Source organism: Sceloporus occidentalis, unplaced genomic scaffold (assembly GCF_023333645.1).
Source record: "Sceloporus occidentalis isolate IW3139 unplaced genomic scaffold, rSceOcc1.0.p SCAF_20, whole genome shotgun sequence".
Lineage (NCBI taxonomy): Eukaryota > Metazoa > Chordata > Lepidosauria > Squamata > Phrynosomatidae > Sceloporus > Sceloporus occidentalis.
In genome coordinates, this window is record NW_028317000.1 from 8,368,615 (window position 1) to 8,393,352 (window position 24,738).

General features: G+C 43.0%; 1 protein-coding gene across 6 annotated transcripts in view; it reads right to left on the minus strand.

The window, feature by feature from the left end:
* Window positions 1-24,738, minus strand: part of ADAR (adenosine deaminase RNA specific) — a 49,914-nt gene that overhangs the window by 16,076 nt on the left and 9,100 nt on the right. For 3 of the 6 annotated variants that reach the window (XM_089482793.1, XM_089482789.1, XM_089482791.1), the window contains exons 2-6: window positions 12,442-13,898; window positions 7,834-8,026; window positions 5,718-5,872; window positions 2,457-2,592; window positions 2,161-2,372 (exon numbers count right to left, since the gene is read on the minus strand). In XM_089482793.1, the coding sequence (XP_089338919.1) occupies window positions 2,161-2,372; window positions 2,457-2,592; window positions 5,718-5,872; window positions 7,834-8,026; window positions 12,442-13,274 (1,529 nt within the window). In that variant the 5' untranslated portion in view covers window positions 13,275-13,898. Of the gene's footprint in view, window positions 1-2,160; window positions 2,373-2,456; window positions 2,593-5,717; window positions 5,873-7,833; window positions 8,027-12,441; window positions 14,096-24,738 lie in introns of all 6 variants that reach the window. The other 3 variants (XM_089482790.1, XM_089482788.1, XM_089482792.1) reach the window with 2 other exon arrangements.

The following is a 24,738-nucleotide window of genomic DNA, read 5'->3' on the forward strand; positions in this document are numbered from 1 at the left end:
CTTTTTCTTTTTGGTACTCATTGTACAAGACATCATTTGGGTTAGAGCATTACTTTATTAATCTTACTCTGGCCCCTGCTAGGAAAGCATTTACAGCTCTAAGGTACCAATGTATGCCTTCTGCCTATTTGATGGGCAGATATAATAACACTCCTGTCCATTTAAGATTATTTATCTGCAAAACCGGGGAAGTGGAAAATATCGAACATTACCTTTTACACTGTCCTCTGTATATATCTCCTACCTAGACAAAGGTTTCTTGAATGTATTTTACATTCCCTTTCCGATAGATCTTGCTTTCAGCAGATTTGTGTCCTTTTGGCCAGCAACAATGTATTTGTTACTTCTATGGTAGCAAGATTAGAATCCGTTTTCTCGATCGGAATGACAGCTAGAATCATTCTAGTTTTATGTTTCTATTATTTTATCATTTATGATGTATTATTTTTTGTTGTTGATGGGTCTCTCTTACTAATTTTATCATGTTGTTTTATTTGTGGTTTTTGTGCCTTGATTTTTTTCATACTGTTTTTGTATTTACTGTTTTGACCTATTTTATATTGTGACGGCTTTTAGCTTTTAACAATAAACTTCTATTCTATTCTTAATAAATAGACTATAATGCTCGGAAAGGTAGAAGGCAATAGAAAGGGCAGAAGACTGCATGGCAGTCCATCCAGTCAGAGAGGTCATAGACTTGAACCAGCAAGACCTGAGTAGAGAGGCTGAGAAAAGGGGGATTTGTGGTCTCTTCCAACTCTATGATTCTGAGATATGCAAGAACAATGAAATGCACAAACACAATGGGTGACACTTGGCCTGAAAGCAGTATATATGTGAAACGGAACTAGATCACAAGCAGAATATGAATGAACAATGTGATGCAGCAGACAAAAATGCCAATGCAGCAGGAATACAATGTCCAGATCAAGGGAAGCAATAAAACCACTCTATTCTATTTTGGTCCAATCTCACCTGGAATATTGTTTTCAATGCTAGGCATTATAGTTCAAGAATAATATTGACAAGCTGGAACATGTCCAGAACCGAGTGTTCAAGATCATTACAGACTCTATGAGGTTTAGGAAGCTAGGTAAGTTTAGCTTAAAGAAGACTGAGAAGTGATATGATAGTGCTCTTTAAATATGTAAAGAGATGTCATGTAGAAGATGGAGCAAACTTGTTTTCTCTTGCTCCAGGGAACAGAATATAAACTAATGGATTTAAATTACAAGAGAAGAGATCCTGCCTAAGCATTAGAATGAACTACTGGAAACTAAGAGTTGTTAAACAGCAGAATAGGCTGCCTCAGAGAGTGCAAGTCTCTCCTTCTTTGGAGGCCTGCAAACAGAGCCTGGATGGCTATCTCTTCAGAGGGTTTAGTTGTATATTTCTGCGGGTCACGGAACTGGATTAGATGGCCCTGGCAGTCCCTCTTCCAACTTTATGATTTCAGGATTCTATAAGAACCCAACACCATCTTTTGCAATCACATCTTTTTCAACACTGACGAGTTTCCCCAAGCTCTTTAAAAATAAAAATACTGGGCAATCACATCCTGTTCCCCATGACACAAAGCTAACAAAATGAATTTCAACATGGAGAAATGTAAGATACTGCACTTAGGGAGGAAAAGCAGCAGAAAACAAGCTTGCTCCATCCTTGATATAACATCCATGCAAATATTTAAACATGGCTATCATGTCGCCTCTTAACCTTCTCTTCTCCAGGCTAAACATACCCAGCTCTCTAAGCTGCTTCTCGCAGGACAGAATTTCCAGATCTTTTACCATTTTGGATTCTGATCCTGTTACCCTTCGTAATTTGGTGTCATCTGTAAATGTGATAAGCAAGGCCCTCTATTCTATCATCCAAGTCATTGATAAAGATGTTGAACAGCACTGGGCTAAAGACAGAACCCTGTGGCACCACACTAGTTACATCTCTCCAGAATAAAGAGGAGTCACTGGTGAGCACCATTTGGGTTCAGCTGATCAACCAATTACAAATCCACCTAACAGCTGCAATGTCTAGCCCACATTTTATTAGCCATTTTGCAAGAATATCATGGGAGTCCTTGTCAAAGGCCTTAATAAAACCAAAGTATGCTACATTCACAGCATTTCTGTCAAAAGAAGGAAGAACATGACGTTTACTCACTTTGGGTCATGGGGTGGGCCTGTCTGTTCAATCAGCTTGAATTCTGCAGCAAAGCCATTGGCCCGGGCATATTCCAGTAGGCCACTGACAGGGTTGGAGTTCAAATACTTGATCAACTCGCCAACACCCTTTGCACTGGCTGTCTTGGTCTCCTCCAGATTCGTAACCTGGCTGCCAGACACTTCTAATGGTTGGTCATCCTGGTCCTCTGTCTAAAGGCAAGCAAATAAGCATGAGAGGAAGAGAGTGATTAAGAGAGTGGGATGAAGCCCAGAGGAGGAGGGATTCCTGTATACCTGCTCTAGTAAGCCGCTTGTGTCCTCACTGAGGCCTTTCATGGCAGCCTCAGCAGCCATCTGTTTTGCTCCCTTCTTGCTGTTGGACACCACAGCAGGGAAAACACGATCACCCACCTTCACACAATATTTGAACCTGAATAGACAAAACAGAAAACACATCCAGTTCATTTGCCACTGCTGCTGTTACCTTATTATTACAAACCAATTGTTACTGCACCAGATGTATCCCTCCTAGCTGGGCAACTATGGAAGACTAGCAATAGCATTTTACACTTCTGTACTGCTTCATAGTGAACTAAGCACGCTCTAAGCAGTTTATAATGTGTAAGCCAGCTGCCTCCAACAAGCTCAGTACTCATTTTACCAACCTACAAAAAGATGGAAAGCTGAGTCAACCTGGAGCCCTGCAGGATCGAACTCACAACATTGTGGCTGCAGGACTGGCATTTTTTGAAATAATAATAATAATAATTGTTGTTGTTATTATTATTATTATTATTATTATTATTTTATAGACTTACATAGTCAAATTAACAAGTTTGGTATCATAAATCAACATGAATAAAAAGCTAAGTAGATATGCCAAAATTTATCAATAGACTCTTTCCTATATTCCTTAAATATATAATTTATATCCTATATATAAAAACAAAAACACAATTAAACAGTTCAAAACAAAAAACAACATTATTAGCAAACATAGATAATAAAACGTGTACACATAAAATATATGAACATATATTAAAAAACAAAAAACTTCCTTTCTTTTCTGGTCCCTTCTTATACTTATTAGTTATTGATTTTATATACCTCATCTATTCGCATATGTTCCATTGTCCAATCTATTGTGTTTCTGTATCTACATTGTGTATCTGTCTTTGTAAATCAATTTCTTAATGACATATGCATCTATAATGGTTCTCTATTTATCTTGAATACTTAATCCTTGAATTCACTTTGGTTTTGAAATTACAATTCAATCTGTCTATTTTTGGCTTTAACTGTCATCAATACATCTAGTTATAGTCCTATTTCACAAAGATCTCAAATATGTTAAGTGTTTTTTCCCATTCTCTTTTGAACTTTTAACTGGTTTATTCCTCAGTAGCTGAGTGAGTTTATTATTTACTGAATAGTCCTGTAATTTTGCAAACCCGTCTGTTAAATCTGGGATATTTTCTTGTTTCCAGAATTTGGCATATGTAACTCTTCTGCTGTGAACATGTAGAATAGCATTTTACCATATATTTTTTTTCAAATTGTCATTAACCATCCCTAATAGGAAGAGCTCTGGTTTGATTTCCAGCTTTATTTGTAAGATTTCCATAATCATAGAATTGTAGAGTTGGAAGAGACCGCAAGGGCCATCTAGTCCAACCCCCTGCCATGCAGGAAATTCCAATGAAGGCATCCCCGACAGATGGCTATCCAGCCTCTGCTTAAAGACCTCCAAAGGAGACTCCACTACACTCCGAGGAAGGTGTGTGTTCCACTGTTGAACAGTCCTTACTGTCAGGAAGTTCCTCCTTGTGTTGAGGTGGCATCTTTTTCCCTGCAGCTTGCATCCATTGCTCTGGGTCCTGTTCTCTGGAGCAGCAGAAAACAAGCTTGCTCCCTCTTCAATATGACATCCCTTCAAGTATTTAAACAGGGCTATCATATCACCTCTTAAACTTCTTTTCTCCAGGCTAAATATCCCCAGCTCCCTAAGTTGTTCCTCACAGGGCATGGTTTCCAGACCCTTCACCATTTTAGTCTCCCTCCTTTGGACACGTTCCAGTTTCTCAATGTCCTTTTTGAACTGTGGTGCCCAGAACTGGACCCAATATTCCTGGTGGGGCCTGAGCAAAGCATAATATAGTGGCACTATTACTTCACCTGATCTAGACACTTTACTTTTATTGATGCAGCCTAAAATTGCATTGGCCTTTTTAGCTGCTGCATCACACTGTTGACTTATGTTCAACTTGTGGTCTACTTGGACTCCTAGATCCCTTTCACACGTAGTCTCGTTCAGCCAGGTGTCTCCCATCGTATATCTGTGCATTTCATTTTTCTGCCCTAAGTGCAGTACTTTACATTTCTCCCTGTTGAATTTCATTTTGTTAGTTTTTTCCAGCTTTCTATTCTATTCAGGTCATTTTGAATTTTGATCCTGTCCTCTGGAGTATTAGCTATTCCTCCTAATTTGGTATCATCTGCATATTTGATGAGTGTGCCACCAATTCTGTCATCCAAATCATTGATAAAGATGTTGAACAGCACTGGCCCCAGGACCGGCATTTAACCACTGCACTACCAGGACTACAGGTTATCTCAGCTCCCTCTAGGGGATTTTGGAGGCCACACCTTCCCTGCATCCCGATCACTCCCTTTTGTGCCCCCAAATACCCTCTAAGGGTGAGGGGTGCATTTTCAGCGTGTTTTTGGAGCCCCTGGGCCATATTATTATTGGTATGCCCAAGTGAGATCATGTTTAACAATAGGAAGTAACCCAGAATCACTTCCTGTTATTAAAAAGGCCTCTCTTAGCCCTAAGATAGGGGGAAGAACGGCAGCAAAAAACAGTGAAAGCATTACCTAGAGTGGTGCTTTGCAAATTGGTGGTCCCTGGATTGATGCTGGTCCCAAGCCTGTGGCTGCTGGTCCCTGGCAAATTTCCAGCAAAAGACACTGTTGTACCCAGTTGGCACCCATTTAGTGCCAGCCCCTGGAACATCAGACAGTCGGAACCACTGCCTTAGAGGGCATTTCAATAAAATAACCCCACCCCAATATTTTGATTGGGGGATGGGACATGCCTAACAAGTTGATTTAGACCCCATGATCCTTAGTGTCTTTTGTGCTTGATATGATCTTCAGGCCCATTCTGTCCCCAAACTATGAAGAATGTGTGAAAACACCACACTCCCTGGAAATCCTTCCAACCCCCCAATAGCTCCAATTTGTTCTGCAGCCTCTCTCAAAATGGCAACTGCAAATGGCAAGATGTCATTTCTTGCTGCCATTTGAGAGGGACCACAGAGGAAAATGAGAGATATTTGGGACTGCTCTGAGTCTATCTGGGTGGAGTGGCTGTAGCCTGTGTGAAGGATCTGGGAGTACAATTGGTCCTCACAGTTGCTGACCTATTCTAGAACCTTTGCCCAAGTCCTACACATACACACATAAACAGAGCACTCCCCCCAAAGAACTAACAAAGCACCTCAGCTCGCAACAAAAGAAAAGTATCACATCTCTCCTTAAGCCAAGTCCTACTTGGGATCATGGGGAGGCCCATCCTGAGAAAGCAGCTGGAATTCACAAACGCTCCCCGACTTCTGTGCGTATTCCATCAGAGCGCTGACAGGGTTCTTCCCAGAGATGCTGAGTTGTGGCGTTGTGGATGAAGGTTCTGGCTCAGTATGTTCAGACTGGGTTGGTGTGGGATGAAGAGAGAAAAGGAGAAGTCAAGGGCCAAACATCCATGGCAGTTACAGATTCCCCCCCTACAACCCAGCTCCAGGCACTGCTTTAGGGATGGAACAAAGAGGAAGAGCATTCTGCAGTGCCACCTTGGTGTGTCTGACAGACTTGCCATCTCCTTAATACAGTGGGCCCTTTGCATATGCAGGGGTCTGTTCTGGACCCCTCCCCGCGTACGGCAAAAAATGCAGGACCTCAAATCCTGTTGATTTCTATGGCTGTGCACTCTTGCGTGCAGCATGGTGTGTGCATCATTTTAAGTCCCTGGCCTTGCCATGCACAGAAGATTGTCTGCATATGGCAAACCCACGTACGGAGCGGGTGGGCTGTACTTGCCAAACCAATGGGGCAACTGGAGGGGGGGGAGAGAAAGAAAGAAAGAAAGAAAGAAAGAAAGAAAGAAAGACAGACAGACAGACAGACAACCATGCCCCTCTCATAGAATCATATAGTTGGAAGAGACCACAAGGGCCATCCAGTTCAACCCCCTGCCATGCTAAATTTTCTTGATTCCCACTTTCACCTTGGAGGATTTTCTTTTTTACACCTAACTGTGTTTGAGGTCTCCTGCCCCCAGGTAATCTGTTCCATCAACTGACTGGCATGGTGTTGTGTGTGTTGTAGAGGATTTTTTTGGGGGGAGGGGGTTATCAAGTGTACTTTTCTCTCCATGAAGGCTTAGCCAGGACCTTCCTTGAGTTGCATCTGCACATCAGAAGGCCTCTCACACATTCTGAGCTGTCGTGTCTTCAAAGTTAGCTCACAAGCACTTCTCAATGGAAGGATGCCCACTAAACAAAGAAGTTGCCTTAGATCAGGTCAGATGTGTTATATCCATTTACACTATGAGTACACAACTGTGGGAGGCTAAGGACCTGCATTAGCTCCCCAGGAAACCTTGGAGGGGCACAAATACCACTACAGACTCTATCTCCCATTCTTTTTTCTCACAAATACAAGTAATCAAGATAAACTGTAATGTGTCACCTATGGCCATAGACTCACACCCATCTTTTAGTGAAATAACATGTTCAACTAGTGTACTGAATTAGCTTTTTCTCAACTTGAAATGGAACGGATAAGTAGTGCAGAGAGTGAGTGAGTTAAGTGGAAAGTACTACAATTACACCTTAGCCAAAAAAGGAGACAAAACATTAAACTGTTAATACAAGGCTTATCAAGATAAGTGATCTTAAAAATCTGTGTTCTTTCAGTTGTGCTCACTTTTGTTAAATATAAGGGAAGGATATACTATCCTCTTATTACAATTTTGCAATAAAATTATGTTCATATAAAGCTTTCAAAGTTTTTGAAAATAATATTTAAATGAATATGCTAAATAAGAAAATATTATTTAGAGAACAGAATTATTTTCCAGAAAAGTTTCTACTTTTCCTGGCAAATCCACATTACTAGTAGTGGGTAAGAAATGAACCTGGGTCCTTCTGAACACAAGGTAGAAGTCTCCCACTGGTCTATGGACCATAAGCTTCCTTTGAAGGAGAGGATCTTTGGTCTTCCAGATGTTTTGAATTTTAACTCCATTCATCTCTGATTAGTGGCCAGGCTGGCTGGAGCTTCTAGGAGCTGAATTGGAAGCATTTGGAGGGACAAAGTATGAGACCCACTGCACTGAAGCACAACTCCCCCCCCCCTCCAAAAAACCCCACATTTGTTGGCAAGTCAGCTGATGGGAACTGTGGTGGGTGGAAAAACTGAATCTGGCTAGTCAGTGTTATTCTTAAGGTTGTGGACCAGAAGGATGAAGTGTAATTGTTAAATGCAGATGAACATGCAGGTCTTCAAAGTGCTGAGCAACAGAAAGAGTCCTTCGAAAGCAGACAGTGTTATAGCTGATACTCAAGTGAACTCCCTTCCTTCCAACCCTCTTCATGGGGCCCCATCTCACCAATTCTGTCTCACTGGGAGAACTGTCCTCGTAGAGGGTTTTTTCTGGCTCTACACCATCTTCACCTTCATGCTCAACTTCATAGAACAGGATCTTCATGGCATTGGCAGCTGCCTCCTGCTTGGCCAACTTTTTGCTGCCCGCTTCTGCTGGAGGGAACCGACGGCCATCAATCACAGCCTGGAACTTAAATCTTGAGAGGCAGGATGTACAAATGGGCAAAAGAAAAAAGAAAGCATAAGTGCACAGGTTAAATATATGTTATTGTTTAGAAAGCTGGCGCCTGCTGCTCAGAACATTTCAAGCTGAACTTTCCTCTCATGGAAATCAAAGCAATACACAAGATTCTCTCTGTTCTCTATTATCATAGAATCATAGGCTCCTTACAGACGGGCCTAAGCAGCGCCGTCGTTGCGCCAGGAATACGCGCGAGGGGCGGCGCTTCCGGACGTGCCTTGCCCCTCGCGCGTATTCCGTACGGCAAAATGGCGGCGCCCTATAGAGACGGGCGCGGCCATCTTGACGTAACAGACGCGCAGTGTCCGGATGTCTAAACCCGGAAGAGCCGTCGTGAGTGCGCGCTTTGGCACTTGCGGCGGCTCTTCCAGGTTGCCGGAAGGAGTGCGATTTCTGCACTCCTTTTTTGCAGCGCGGAGGAGTCGCGCAGTTTGGCTGCTGCGGCTCCTCCGCGCTGCAACCGGCAGTGGCCCAAGACCGCCCCTTTTGGGCGGTCTGTAACGGGACATAGAGTTGGAAGAGATCATAAGGGCCATCCAGTCCAACCCCCTGCCATGCAGGAAATCTCAATCAAAGCATCCCCGACAGATGGCCATCCAGCCTCTGTTTAAAGACCTCCAAGGAAGGAGACTCCACTACACTTTGAGGGAGTGCGATCCACTGTCGAACAGCCCTTACTGTCAGGAAGTTCCTCCTAATGTTGAGGTGGAATCTCTTTTCCTGCAGCTTGCATCCATTGCTCCGGGTCCTATTCTCTGAAGCAGCAGAAAACAAGCTTGCTCCCTCCTCAATATGACATCCCTTCAAATATTTAAACAGGGCTATCCTCACAACAACTCTCCAAGGTAGGATAGGGTGAGAAGTTGCAATGAGGCCCAAGGTCAAATAGTATGCTCCACAGCTAAATTGGGATTTGCACTCAAGCCTTTTTAGCACTAGTCTGACTCCAACCGCTTCCACATGCCGACTGTCTTCCAAGTCCTCTGTCTTAACTGAAGATATTTTATTAGGAAAGCAGCTACTACTACAGTGCAAACCTCTGGGGAATTGTTTTCTCATTGGGCTTGCTGCCAATGCACTCTGGCCTAAGCACACTGTTGTTAGTTCCGAGTACAGTAAGTCCATAGAGCCAGAGTGGCATAATAGTTTGATTACTGGACTACGGCTCTAGATACCAGGGTATGATTCTCACCTTGGCTAGGAAACCCATTGGGTGACCCTGGGTAAATCACATGCTCTCAGACTCAGGGGAAGGCAATGGCAAGCCTCTTCTGAACAAATCTTGCCAAGAAAACCGCACAGCAGGTTTGCCTTAGGGTCAAGAAATGACTTGAAGTCACACAACACAACAACAAACAAGAGTAGGTCAATGCAGTCAATTGGGATTCATCTACATATTAATACATCATTCATGATGGAATAGGTCTATTCCAGCTCGAACTAGCTAGCCTCCTTGTGCACAGCAAAGAATTTGGAAAAGTTCTTTTGTTAGGACTAAACCTCCCAGAACTCCCACTGAAAGAAAAGAAAAAAGAAAAGAAAGAGGAACTTTTCCAAACTCTGCTCTGCAGCAGGGGCGGCTCTTCATATGCTTTGGAATTCCACTCCTATCAATCCCAATGGTAAAGGATGAGGGAAAGAGAAGTTCATAGCTTTTGGAGGCCCAAGAATGACTCTTCCTATTTTAAAGCTCTATGTGGTTTGCGAGCCAGGCAACATTGTTCTTCTAGAATATGCTCAGGAGCTATACATTACAATAGTAAAGAGTTTGCCTGACATCACCAGTCTTCCAAGGAAGCCTGGCTCCCATAATGGAAGAACCAGCGTAGACAGGAGATGGAAGAACCAGATTTAAGTCCCTCCTGAGTCAACAAATGGATTAGGCACCTCTCTTTCTTTCTTAGCCTGAACTAGCTCACAGGCCTGCTTCTGTGAGGAGAAAATGGTAGGTGAAGACAGTCGTGTAATGTTGCCCTGAGTTCACTGGAGGAAAGGCAGGATAGAAATGTAACTATAAGTAAATAAAAATGTAAGATCCTGCTTAGCTTCCAAGGAATCTCAACAGTTTGAAAATTGGTTGCAGCAGCATTACAAGACATGGACACAAAGGCATGAAGGTTAGGTTTGCTACTGGGCTGAGCAGACCGGAGGTCCCCTTTAAAGCTATGGTCATAACTACTTCAAACTCCCAATCCTCAAGAGCGCATCCTTCTTTCTCTGGCTTGGGATGAACTTGCTCTTTTCTGGTCTCAGTGGAAAAAGTAGGCCAATTTTCCTGTCTGGCGGGTCCACTGACATACCAGAAGGTGGCATATACCGGGTATTCTGCTAGTGCTCAGAAAGGCAAGAAGCCAGAGACACTGTCTGTGTGGCTGTGCATTAAACACAGCGGATACAATAAGCAGCCATGCGTGAAGGTAAAAATAGAATCCGGTTTCCCCCAAATGTTCAAAGCAATGTGCCAAAAGGCAGATGGGGAGGGTGGCTTTCAGTCTGGCCTCACATGGCAACAGATGCTCAGTACCAGGAGCAAGACAGCACAGAATTCTCCAGCAACACACAGAATTATGGAGTCAAAGAGGTTGTTAGGCAAAAACAGGCAAATGCCCACCCGATCTTTGATGAAGAACCTAAGGAAATCCTACTTTTGGCTGTAATAATGTATGTTAGATGATGTTTTTATCGTCCTGAATTGTATTTTTAAGTGATGATATTTTATTGTAATCTAGATGTTATTGTGGTTTTATGCTTGTAATCCCTCTTTGATCCACTGGGAGAAGCGGGAAATAGAAATAAATTATTATTATTATTATTATTATTATTATTATTATTATTACATTTGACTCTAATTGACTCTATATTTGACTTCTAAGTCGAGGACAGGTTTTGGGGCCCAAATTATGTATGACCCATGGATAAGTCAAGGGTAAAACTTAGGGGCATGTGACAAAGGATCTAAATGTTGAAACAATGGAAAACAATGTCAAAAAGCTTACAAAAGTCCAGCAGGCATGTTTGTGCTCAGAGTAAAGGCTGGATAGACGAGAGAATAGAGAGGGGTCTGTGGTTTCAGGAGAGATTATGCTCTTGCCTTTCACCAGGCTCCTTTTTTAAAAAAAGAGTTATAAAGTACAGTACTTACACTGACCCATGGGTTAGTTGACTCAATTTTGGGGGATGGGGGTGTCTGTTTTTTAACTAAAATACCTACACTCATTCATGGGTATATACAGTATATGAACAACTCTCTACCCTACTGAGCTGCAACTGAGGGGAAATTTATTGAAAAAGGACCACACAGCATGTATATGCAAAAAAATTTGCCCAAACATCTCTTTTAAATTTGGAAAGTAGAAGTGGACAAATGTCCATTGGTCTGACATCTTCTTTTTCCTTACTCTTAACTAATTCATTTCCCCCTTCTGGCATCTTCTGCCTAGCCACCAGAAGATGCTTCCTGAGATGGTAAAGGGCTATTTCCAAGACTGATGGAACAAGGGCAGCTTTTCTCCCCCAAAGTCTCCATATTTGCCCACATTTCTCTGTTCACTGTTTAGTCCCTTCCCACTGCTTCAAGTGCCTGAACAACAGAATCTATTATTATTAATATCAGTATTTTTAAAGCCCTATCCATGTATGTGGCACTTTCACAGGCAGAAAATGAGTTCTTGCTCCTTCTAAATTTAGACAGACTCCCTGGCAGGCCTGTGGGACATTATTAGATTATTTAGCAAAGGCTGTCATGTCATCTCTGCATTGTGAATAGATGAAAACCAAAGGACTAAAAAAAGATCAAGAAGAGAGATTTCCTACTTTTATCTCAAGAGTAGGAATTGTGAAACGCTCCCAATACTCTTGAATCAGTTAACTCCAACATTCCTCCCTCTTACTATGCTGGTCAAGAGGCTGCTGGGACCTGCAATCTAATACAACTGGACACCCATCCCCAAATTAAGCAATCTATGAAAGGATTTTCTTTTTAAAAAACTGGGAAAATCTCTACTGGTTAAGAAGCTTTAGGCAAGAAATGCTCAGAGATAGCCTACAGTGCCTCATATTCCTTGGGAATCACCCATCCAAGATCAGACAGGATCTGGTGCCTTTCAGGAGTAAGCCCCATTAATATGAGCAGGACTTACTTGTACTATAGGACTGGGCTGTATGTGGCTGAGAAATGCCACACTTTCCAAAGTTGAAGGGCAATTATGGTGTTGGCATTTGAATAAGTTCCTGTAGCATTTTAAGGAAAACTGTCTTGCTACATTTGCTCAGATCTTATGATACTGGCAACGGAATTAACTGAAATGAAACAAGAACCCCATGCAAGACAAGCTCCATCTCTCCCTCCCTATTCCCGGAGAGCTCTCTTACCGTGGCTCATGTGATGGCCCGCTCTGCTTCAGCAAAACAAACTCGCAGTTCTGGTATGTGTACTGGGTGTACTCAATCAAGCCGCTGACAGGGTTCTTCTGCTGACAGGCTGCGAGCTTTTCAAGGGGGGTGCACAGGAAGGCTGTGTCAAACTGGGCTGCATAACCAGGGGACAGGGGGGACTCCATGATGCACCGGGACTCGTCCTGGTTGCTGATGGCATTCAGGTCCTCTGGGATGTCATCTGTGGCCCACTTGCCGTTCTCAAAGTTGTCATAGTTGGGAAACCAGTGGTACCTGGGCCGTTTGCGATAGTGACGATAGATGCGAGGAGGATAGATGTCACTCTGTTCCATTTGCTCAGATGCCTGCTGCCCATTCTCAAATTTCTCCTCCTCTTCAGCTTTCTCCTCCTCCTCTTCCTCCTCCTCCTCCTCTTCTTCTTCTTCCTCCTCCTCCCTCTTGACCTTTAGAAGTGGAAGAGGTGGGCGAGGAGGTGAAGAAGCGATAGGAGGAGTTGGCACATCCACAGGCAGTTCTGGCCCTACATAAGGAGTCGGAGGCTGGGGGTCGGGGTCTGGGGCTGGAGGGGCAAGTTCTCGGATCTCTTCGGCTTTCGCTTTGAACTGCATCCGCTTGCGTTTGTTGTCAGTGAGGGACCATTTGGGAGGATTAGCATTCTCCTTCCGCACCTCTCCCAACTTCTCCAGGGCCACCAGGGTGGCATTGACATCCCGAGCTTTGGACAAGCCAATGTTTTTGGCCAGGTTGTGGGCAGTGGAGTCTGTGACACTGAACAAGAACTCACAGATCTTCTCCTTGACTTCAGCCATGATGGCAGAATCAAGACAGTCCTCTGGATCAGCAACGGTGTTCTCCTCTTTTCTTTTGATCCAAGAAGATGAAAATTGATCCCGGTCCCTCTGGATGGAGCGGTTTCCTTGTTCTGATACTTCCTGGGGCTTCAAAACATCCGCTAACCTCCACAAAGGAGGACAATCCCCTATTTTGCACAACTGCCCGTGCTTGTGAAGCTTATACAGATGGTGGTTGACTTTCTTTTTGGGGACGTCAAGTTGACGGGCAAGACTGCGAGCTGTTTCAGTCTTCCCAGGTGTAAGCTGGCCCAAGGTCTTTAAGAGACGCTGCTCAAGCTCTTGGTCAGTAAGAGTCAGTCTCTGGATGTCTGAAACCAGCCCGCTGATTCCGCTCCTCGAGTTTCGGCCACTATCCCGTGGCCAGGGATGAAAAGGTTGTTTCCGTTCCTGCCAGCTATTGTTACAGGGAGGTCTTCTGGTTGCACTCTTGTACCAGAAACCTGAGTGAGTCTTGGGACTTTGACAGTAGCCCTGGTACACCTTGGGTTCCTGTCTCTGGGATGGCAGCAGCGAAGCTTTGGATAGCTGTCCCTTTAGGAAGAGGATCTGTTGTTGGCGAAAATCCTCGAGGCCGCCTCCCTGCGGGACAAGAGGACTGTTAAAGAAAGCTGGGTTAGAGTGGTCGCTAGGTTTGGGGGAAGCCTGATCTGAACCTTTGCCTTGAGCGGCCCCTCTGCTCATAGCGTGCTGCTGGGGCACAAGGGTAGGGCTGGCCACACAGACACCAGACGAGAGGCAGCCGTGGTTCCCTCTCACAGGGGCTGTGGTGCAGAGGCCTGGCAAAGAGAAAACAAGAGAACAAGGCAGACAGTTCAGACCTTGGTTAGACACCAAGTAGGATCCTGAAGGTTCAGCCTAACTGGCCCCACTCCATTCCACAGCAACACCACTGCATCCCTGTTGACTTTGTGGTTGCTTCCTTACAGATAGTGATTAGGCTTCATTACTAAAGGGCAGCACTGGATGGTGTAGGCCAGTCTTCCCCAAACTTTGGTCATCCAGATGTTTTGGACCAAAATTCCTGAGCATTGGTCCAACTGGCTACGACTTCTGGGAGTTGAAGTCCAAAACAGCTGGAGAACCAAAGTTTGGGAAACACTGGTGTAGAGAAACCATAACGAACAGGCAGCTGATCGAGCGCAGAAAAAGCACCAAAGTTCAGCATCCAGTTTCCAACAAGGACTAGGCAGATGGTTCCTAGGAACTCACAGAGAAGGACAGAGTCTTTTCCCATTAGTTGTTCCCAACCTTGTTCCTTTGGGAACAACTAACTAAAGAGACAGGTTCTGTTTAGCTATCATTGCTATAGCTCTTGCTAGAGCTCCATAAACCTGTCTGTTGCCTCTTTAAAATTAAGTTAACTCCACATCTTCCTGTATCTAACAGCACAAATCTAGATTAGTTAAGATGTTGCCTTCTGCAATGTGACCCAACTTTCTTGCAGGCCTCTCTATAGCAGGGAAAACACTCATTTTTGTGAGGTTCTGCTCTAGTAATGTGAAGAACAGGGAAGTGAGTCACTTAACAGCTAAACCAGATGAAGAAGAGCCAGGGTCTAAACCCCTGCTTTATGGAGGTCTGATCCTGGTATCAAAAATGGTGTCTTCATCTGTAAAGCATGTTCAGATAGAAGTGGGTGTCCTATGAACAATGCCATCACACAAGACATCCCTTGGCACAGGGCCGAGATCAGGGTGACTGAAACACACAATGCAAATCCTGACAACCTTGGCTATACACTTGTCCCTCCACATTTGCTGGGGTTAGAGTCACAGGACTCCTATGAATGTTGAAAAATTGCAAATAACAAAAACACTATCTTTTTACCTGAGAGAACACCTCTCTGGGAATCTCTAGGTCCTCCAGTGGAATCTGTGGTCAACATCTGCCAAACATTGACCACAAAATTGCGCTGAAGGAGCTACAAATGCCTAGTCGAGTGTCTCTCTAGGAATCTCTAGGTTCTTCAGTGCAACTTTTGGTTAAAGGTGATCAAAGAGTTGCGTTGGAGGACCTAGATATTCCTAGAGAAAACATATTAATAAAATCTGTGAATAATCCAATCCGCAAAAATCAAAGCCGCAAATGTGGAGGGACAAGTGTATTTTAAAAAGTATATTAAAATAGTAAGATCCTAGCCCATAAAATAGAAGAGAATTTTTTTAAAATCTGAAATTGCAACTGCTTGGGTCTATTTTCTATCTGTAAATCATTATCTAAAACATACAATTGTCTACTGGAGCAAGCTGTGTAAATTGTTCCTACAAAGTTTATACACACCTGCTGGCTTGAATAATAGATTTTCAAATCTGAGAAGACCAAAAACTATATATACACACACACACACACACACACACACATACATACATACAGTGGTCCCTTAGTATCTGCTGGGGTTTGGTTCCAGGACCCTACATGGATAACAAAATCCGTGGATGCTCAAGTCACATAGCAAAATGGTGTCCCTTATATAAAATGGAAAATCAAGGTTTGCTATTTGGAATTTTTTTTTTTTTTGGGGGGGGGGGATATTTTCAAGCCATGGATGCGTGAATCGGTGGATTAAAAAAATCCATGGATAAGGAGGGCACACAGATGTAAATTCTGAATTTTTGCGGACTAATTACCTGAGATTTTATTTTCAAATTTAGAACATTTGTGATATTTTAAAAGCTTTACATTTTGTCATCAGGCTCTGTTGACATTTGGATTTGGCTTGAAGAACTGGGGACTGCAGGGAAGGAATTTACATATTAAGACAAGCTAAGGATGTATGTAGCTCAGTACTTTTGTAAACCTGCCTAATATTGAAGCAGTGGATACAGATATCATGCTAATTCACATCGCTGTGATGATTTCCTGGTACAATATGTCACTGTACTCGATGAAATAGAGTTGCCCTATTACTATACAGTTCGCCCCCATTTAGAGGCAAACATTGGGGTTTATCAGGGCTTACTCCCAAGTATGTGTATGCAGGATTACAGCTGTAACCTCTTGTAGCAAATACTCAAAAATAGGAGTTCATGTGGGCTTTTTACAACTCACTGTTGTCTAAATTGTCATTGGAACTAGTGACTTGATTGTTGGACTCTGGAGACTAGGGTTCAAATCCCTGCTTGGTCATAAAAACCTTGGGTAAGCCTCAGAGGAAGGCAAAAGCAAAACCTCTCTGAACAAATCTTGCTAAGAAAACTCTCTTAGGGGTAATGTAATCCAGAAACTATTTGAAAGTACACAACAAACTGCAATTAATCCATTAGCAAGGTACGCTAAGCATTTAACCACTGTGTCTTTTAAAAATGGGAGTTCCCTCTCTTCAACTCCCCAAGCCAAAATCTAAACCAGTGGTCTCCAAACTGTGCCCTTTAAGGGGATGTTGGACTTCAGTTCCTACAAGCCACAGCCATTTGGCCAACAGTCTGGGATTCTGGGAGTTGGAAGTCCAAAATCCCTTAAAGAGCACAGTTTAGAGACCACTGATCTAAAGGATCCCTCCTCCCAGATATTCTTTTTGAAGGCCATGTGAAGTCAAAGGCTTTCATGGCTGGCATCCATAGTTTTATGTGGGTTTTTCGGGTTGTGTGGTCATGTTCTAGAAGAGTTTATTCTTGACGTTTCACCAGCATTTGTGGCTGGCATCAAGATGCTGGTGAAATGTCAGGAATAAACTCCTCCAAGACATGGCCACATAGCACAAAATAACCCCCCACCCCCCCAAAATAAAAACCCTAAGAGAGATATGTCTTCTCTACAGAATACCCTCTCCCTGTGTTCAAGAGATAAAATAAAAAACCAAGAACAAGCACCATTATCTTAGGAAGCAAACCCGAACTGAGGGCCAAGGTGGGCTGCTTGACCACTTTCAGCAAGTGGTCAAGACAAGAGAGAAAAGGGAGAGGAGAAACTGGGAGACTCTTACCTCTTCTTGTCCCACACCGGTGGTAAGAACTGGGCATTGCATTGATGGCACAAAACAAAAGAGGGAAAACTTGGTTTAAAAGATAAAGATCTTTTAAATGAGAAGGGGGAAGGCTTGCGAGGAGAAAGCGGAGCCCTACCACATGGAGACTGACGCCAGGAGCTGGTGGGGAGGGTGAAGGGAAGAATTGGCCATGATGCAAAGACTTTGCAAGAATTGCACCAGCCTCAATTCATCCCTTTTAACATAGGTCCTCTGATAAGTTTCACTTTCTATTCTCCGTCTGTCCTGCCTCCTTCCTCCCTGAAACTGTCATTTCAGGCAGAGGGGTGGGGCTGGTAGAAAATTATTTATTTACATAGTACAAACTATATGATTCGTAATTCATAATATACTTTTTCTTCAAACCCCCCCCCCCAAACAAACAGACATTTAGAGGATAGACATTTCATTTAAATTAAACCATCACAAGATCATTAATCATAGGGATTGCTTTTGGATGGACAAAGAAATCTAACTGGCACAAGTTTTATTTGCTGAAATATAGAAAAGAATATAGTTGTCATAAAGGTGGTTGGCTTTTCATCTGTACTCGTAACAATATTTGGAACCCACTGGCGAGGGAGAAATATGCTGTATTTATGTCATCCAGAGACATTTTCATACCTCAAATGCTTGTTTAAAAATCAAATTGCATTGTGTAAACCCAAGAAATTTTTGGCTGTAACCCTTTGCTCCCTCCCTTTCCTAGGAACAAGTTCCACTGAATCAATGGATTTTAGTTCTGAAAAAGCACACATGGGATAAGTATTAATTATTAATTAATATTTATTACTATCATCATCAGATATTCTTTGGGAAAGAAAATTTAAATACATTGGACAAAGCAATAAAGAATCATGGGAAATGGTGATTAAGAAAAGAGAAGAAAAATGGGGTATGAAGAAGTAAAAATTATGTTTTTATAATTTTTATAACTACATTTTATCCTTCTTCACGCCCCATTTTTTCTTCTACTTTCTTAAGTGCAATTTCCCATTTAACTCTCCATGATTCTTTATTGCTTTGTCCAATACATTAAAGTTTTCTTTCCCGAAGGATATCAAAGTAATCTATATTCTTTTATATATTTCAGCAAATAAGACTTGTGCCAATTTCTCTGCCTTAGAGGGTTTTCCTTGCAAGACTTATTCAAAGGAGGTTTGCCACTGCCTTACTCTAAGCCTCTAGTGAATTCCTATGGATGTACTGGGATCTGAATCCTGGTTTCCCAGTCCTAGGCCAATATTCACACCACTATCCCATCCCCAGGTCTAGTGAGACATATTCTGAGCCTTTTGGTCGGCGTAATAAAGGTATCGCTGCTGGGTATAGCCCTATCTCAGACAAAGTTGCTTCTTTTTTCAAAGCCTTTGTACATCCAAGGCAACCTTTTCCTTCTTGTCTACCTCAAAGTTTGTTTAAGCAACAACAGCACTGGGAAGATGGTGAAGGAGGGCTGGAGAAACATAGACTTTCAGTATCAGGTTGCAGAAAATATCTCCAGTAAACAATGCAATAAAGCTTCGGTTGGGAAAGAAGGGGATTCTACTATAGCTGATCCCCTGAATGTATAGTATAGATCTTTAAGTTTGGACACCAAATAGTAACTCAGAAGAAAAATGGAGATTGGTGCAAGAAAACAAAACCATCCCAGATGCATTTTGGAACACGTTTTCCTGTTCTTGTTGTGCACTTTCAAGTCGTTTCCAACTTATGGTGACCCTAAGGCCAAATTTCCTGGCAAATTTCTTCAGAGGGGGTTTGCCATTGCCATCCTCTGAGGCTGAGAGAGTGTGACTTGCCCAAGGACATCCAGTAGGTTTTTATTCTTGAGCGAGGGTTCGAATCCTAGTCTCCAGAGTCGCAGGCCAACACTCAAACCCCTGCGCCTCACTGGTCCTCTAAAAAGTGTCTCTAAAATGTTCCCCAGAAGGTTCAAAATTTCCTTAGTGTCCACCGTTTGCCTGACCCAGTTGTTTCATTTCACAAGTGCCTATTCTTAGTCTTGGATAAAAAGTCTGCCAGACCATACTGAGTGCTGTTCTTTTTTGTGGGATAGGAACGTGTCCCTGTTCTTTCCATGATATTTCTACCCCGGTACCAAATTTTCAGTGGACAAAGTCATGCCCAATAACACACCTGTTGTATTAACAGAGGTAAAGGTTCATCTATGCCAGTGGTTCCCAAACTTGGGTCCTCCGGATGTTTTTTTGAACTACAACTCCCAAAAGCCCCAGCCATGTTTGACAACTGTCAGGAATTCTGGGAGCTGAAGTCCAAAATATCTGGGGGAACCAAAGTTTGGGATTCACTACTCTATGCCTTTGCTCATCCTCCTTTTGACAATGCAGAAGAGACAGGAATATCTAGTTGGAGTTCACTGGGCTCCCAAAAAACAGGTGGCTCTTAAATGACTGCATGGAAGGTCAGTGTGATTTCCGCAGCCCGTTCTCACTATCCCCACACACCGAAAGCCACAGATGAAGGAGAAGCAAACCGAAATAAAGTGCCAAAAGCCACTCAGCACCAAGAGCATGAAGCTGGAATATCTTGATCCAGGTCAAGGGCAGGGCTGAGAACATCAGAGCATAAACTTTCCGCCCCAGTATTGGTTAACAGGATCGAATCACACGTTTGCCTCCACAGGTGTGACATGAGACACTCACAGGGCGGTTGTGGAAGAACTTGTGGGTCAGCCTGTATGGTGCCAGGACCGCACAGGTACTGGGAGAACAAGACAAATCCAGGGAAGGCGAGATTGTACCTGCCTCTTCTCTAAGGACAAGCCGTCCCAAACACTGCACTGAGGGCCTGTCAGAATCCTTCATCATGCCAACAAAATTCTTTTGAAATCCCAAATTCACAGAATCAGGCATTCAAGGGGGGATTTCATTCCAGTGCACCAAGGGGTCTCATCCTCCCTCTCCGCTCCTCCCTGCAAAATGCCTGAACTAGAAGGCTGTGATTTGATCCTGGGGTGATTTTAAACATGGTTTTGCTTGCAAGAGATGAACAGGGTGGTCGATGTTCACTTGCAAGGTTGTTCCAAGCAAAACCAACTACACTTGGCCCTTATATTTGCTGGGATTAGAGGTGCAGGACCCTTGTGGGATTGGAAAAAGCATAAATTAAAAAAATAACCACTATATATGTGTGTGTGTGTATATATATGTATATATATTTACCTGAGAGAATCTCTAGGTCCTTCCACAACTCTATGGTCAACATCAGGTGGAAGTTGAACATAGAATTGCCTGGAGGACCTACAAATGCCTAGAGATGTGTTTTCTCTAGGAATCTCTAGGTCCTCCAGTGCGACTCTATGGTCAACTTCAGGCAGAGCTGGAGGACATACTAACCAAATTCACAAAAGCCAAAGTCGCAAATGTGGAGGGCCAAGGGTACTTGGCAAGTACAGTGGTACCCCGGGATACGAATTGATCGCGTTACGAAATTTCCGGGGTACGAAAAAGTTAGATTGGAAAAAACTGTTCCGGGTTACGAAAGATTTTTCGGGTTACGAAATTCATTTCGGCGCGAAATTCAAATGTGAAGCGCGGCTAGCGGCTTTCCAGCGCCTTTTCGGGTTGCGAAATGTATCGGGTTACGAACGGCGCCGCGGAACGAATTAATTTCGTAACCCGAGGTAGCACTGTACAGGCATGCCTCAGTTTAACAAAGCCTCTGAGATCAAAGTTCCTGTTTACAAAGTCCCAGCTCCTCCTCATCCTCTTCTAGCTGGAAGGAACTTTTAGCAGCATGAGCAATGGGAGAGATAGTGGAGGTGGGCTAGAAAAACACAGGAATTCTGTGTTGAGTTGCAGCAGGATGTCTGCAGTAAACAATCCTGCTTTAGATAATGTGACTTGGCCATTTTGGGCTATGGGTGGTTTATAATGATGGGAAAAACTTCCTCCCCCACAAAACCAGAAGCCACTCCTGACTTTTATTTATTCATTTGTTCATTCCTGGGATTGAAACAGGATAGGGAAGGTGACTTGAAGTGGCTGATGGTTCCCCTGAGTATATACTTGGGGGCAAAACCCTTTAGGGGATTGGGTGGAAACAGTGGGTTTCCCCAATTCTTGTCCACCTCCGCTCCATATATAGGCAAGTGTGGGCAACTGTCTATGTCCTGGTATGGCCTATGGCAAGTATATGCAGCCCTTGCCTCCCTCCTAACTATGGTGTGAACAGCTGGACTGGCTGCGATGACAGTACTGGCTTAAAAGATTGACAAAGTTGTGTGCCTGTGTTTGAATCAGAGCAGCCTTTAGTCCAAATTCCAAGTCCTCATCTTTCTACATGGAAGAACAGAATCATGTCTTATAACAAGGAACCATCCTAGGGCACCTTCAGAAATAAGAGATTTATTACACCATGAGCTTTTGGACTATTATAAACTTGTCTTAACAGACTGGCTTCTCTCTAGCTAAGGACTTCTCTGCCACATGAAACTAGGTTCTCCCCCCCCACACACACACTCCTTTTAGTTGCACTGGGGGTTTTGCCATTAAATGATAGCTGCCATACGAGTGTTTTTAATGGGGTCAGCTATACTCTTCTCACCTGTTGCCAACTGTGTTTCGGGGAAATGCACTAGAACTCTCTAGAACGAAATTCTAGTTAACTCCCCAAACTACAAATCCCAGAATTCTGTGATAATTCAAGTGCTAGATACAACACTGCTGTGCAGAATAGCTTTCATTATACAGCGACTAAGGAAAAACTACAATGTTTACCATAAGAAGGGATTTTTGAGGAGATAAAAAAGGATGGCACCTTCAAGACCTTTCGAAAGATAATTCAAGACACAGGGGTCATAAGGGAAAAAAAGAACAGAATTTAGCTGTCATTTGCAACTAGCACTCCAAAAGATCTATACATATTGTCTGCATTCATGCATATTATTTAACCTGCTACAATTCTCTAAGTACGGTGGACAATGAAAAAGAAAGAAATTCACATACAGGAGGCAAACCAGGCAGTCTAGTCTGTTCTTGCGCATGGCCGCAAGCCCTCAAAGAAACTTGCCAGCCATAGTTCACCTCACCTGCCTAACCTGGGGCTCTGAGAGCAGCCTTCCTGGTCTTGTTCTAACTACTGGATCACTTGAGACAGAGAGGTGAAATTTCACCCCAGCAGCAATTCACACACTCTGCCTTGCAACAAGGTTCAAGCAAGGTAACTTTATCTCTGAGGGGAAGTACATGCCCAATATTCATAGCACCTCTGAAACTGCTCTGATCCTTTTGAATCCACCAACGTATCGTGTAGCAGCCAAGTTTGCAATTTATACACATCTCATTTCCTCCGCTGCTGGAAAAAACCCTCTGAAGAGCTTCCTTCATTTGGTTCTTAACAGCAATTCTCTCAGGCAGCTGTAATACTTGATGCAGAGAGGTGTGCACCAACAACATGTCTTGACAATAGTACTGAGTCTACAGACTAACACTGTTATATCCTTGGAGGTCTTTAAACAGAGGCTGGATGGTAATCTGTCAGGGATGGTTTGATTGTGAGTTCCTGCATGGCAGGGGGTTGGACTGGATGGCCCTTGCGGTCTCTTCCAATTCTATGATTTTATGATTCTATATTAACATTAAACTTTATTTATAGTTCTTTCCCCCACCCCATCCCCCCAAAAAATCAAGAATCAAGGCAGCTTTGAACTGAAATGATTGCAATACAATTAAAACTAAAACAGAATTAAACCATGAACTGTTAAAGACGGAGAAAGTACTCTGTGTGAGGGAGTGGGCAGCTTGAAGAGGCTTTCAGAATGTCCTGTACTGTTGATTTCTTGTTTTCTCTTAATGATCTTGCTTTTAATTCTACTGTCAGTTTAACTGTATACAGTATTTTAAAAAATTTCTACAATATGAATGTTAAAGCTGTACCTAAAAATTAAGTCATTCACTTAATTTTTAGAACTTAAATTTTATTTCCTGGAGTGCCCACATGGCCAGAAGGAAGAGGGGCCTGCCTGCACAACTGTCCCTCCAATGCCACCTCAACTGGAAACAGGTACATGTTGACAAAATGCAGGCTGGTGACTAACATCGTCATATTTTTTTTCCCCTTCTGTATGTTTTTCAACATCTCTGCCTGATGAAGAAGCCAGTGGCATTTCGAAAGCTTGCAACACGTAAAGTCGAAGGCAACATGTATTTTGTGCATTTTGGTTGGCCTAGTATTTTGGATGTTATTGTACTTTACTCTTTGTAAGTCGTCTTGAGTCACGGACTGGGGAAAGGGCAAAATATATTTTTTTAAAAAATGAAAATAATTCTGGTTGTAACATATATGTAATATGCTTGCTTACATATTATGCTTTCTGAAGTTACACTCCATGCATCTGATGTAATGGGATGCAGTCCACAAAACCATATACTACACAAAGGTTAATAGTCTTTAAGAGGCTACCAGGCTCTTTGCTGTAACAGTCCCCCCCTCCAAAAATGTTATTAGCAACTCCAAATTTGCATGGAATCTCCACAGTTCAGATGTATATGCAAGAAAATGTAACTATCCCCAACAACAACAATATACACCAGTGGCTCTCAACCTTCTTAATACAGTGACCCTTTAATACAGTTCCTCATGTAGTGGTGACCCGCAACCATAAAGATGTGGTGTCTCGGTTCCTGAGACCATCGGAAATATGTCTTCCAATGGTCTTAGGTGACCCTTGCAATTTAATGTGGGAAAGAATGAATGAATGAATCCTCATTCAGTCCAGACATGTTTTATTAATCGTCAAGTAGTCAGCTTTGATTTACGGCAGCCTTGTGAATGACAGACCTCCCAACCCTGTGTCTCCAACTGCCCTGCTCAGGTCTTGCAGACTCAGGGCAGCTTCACTGAGTCTATCCACTTGTAATGCAGTCGCCCTCTTTCCCTACTGTCTCTCACTTTATCAAGCATGAACATCTTTCAGTCCAGACATAATTTTGTTTTGGGAGTGGGTCAGGAATTATTTTCAGAGCATCCCAGCTCCACAAAGGAGACAGCTTAATCTATGAGCAGACCTTTCTACAACTACAGACATTTCCATTTGCCATACATGAGTCCCAATGAAAGAGAAGATGATGTGTAACACATTGGCTTCTGCCCTGAGAAACCCAAATGATCAGCTGTCTAATTCTCCAGTCTGTTCAAAGAATTCTCTATTCTATTCAAAGAGGTTTTCTTTCACTGGCTACCAGGTTTTTTTAAAGGGAGAACCAATTTACAATTTTGGGTTTTTTTCAAACCAGGAAGAATGCACATTGAGAGAAATGAACACCACACATAAAGCCAAGTCAATACGACTGAATACATTACTTGACATCTGTGGAAATCAAGACTGGTTAATGCCCTCTTTACAAACTGCATATAGTGTTTATTTGAGTGTTGGGATTGTGACTCTGGAGATCAGGGTTCAATTCCCAGCTTGGCCACGAAAGCCACTGG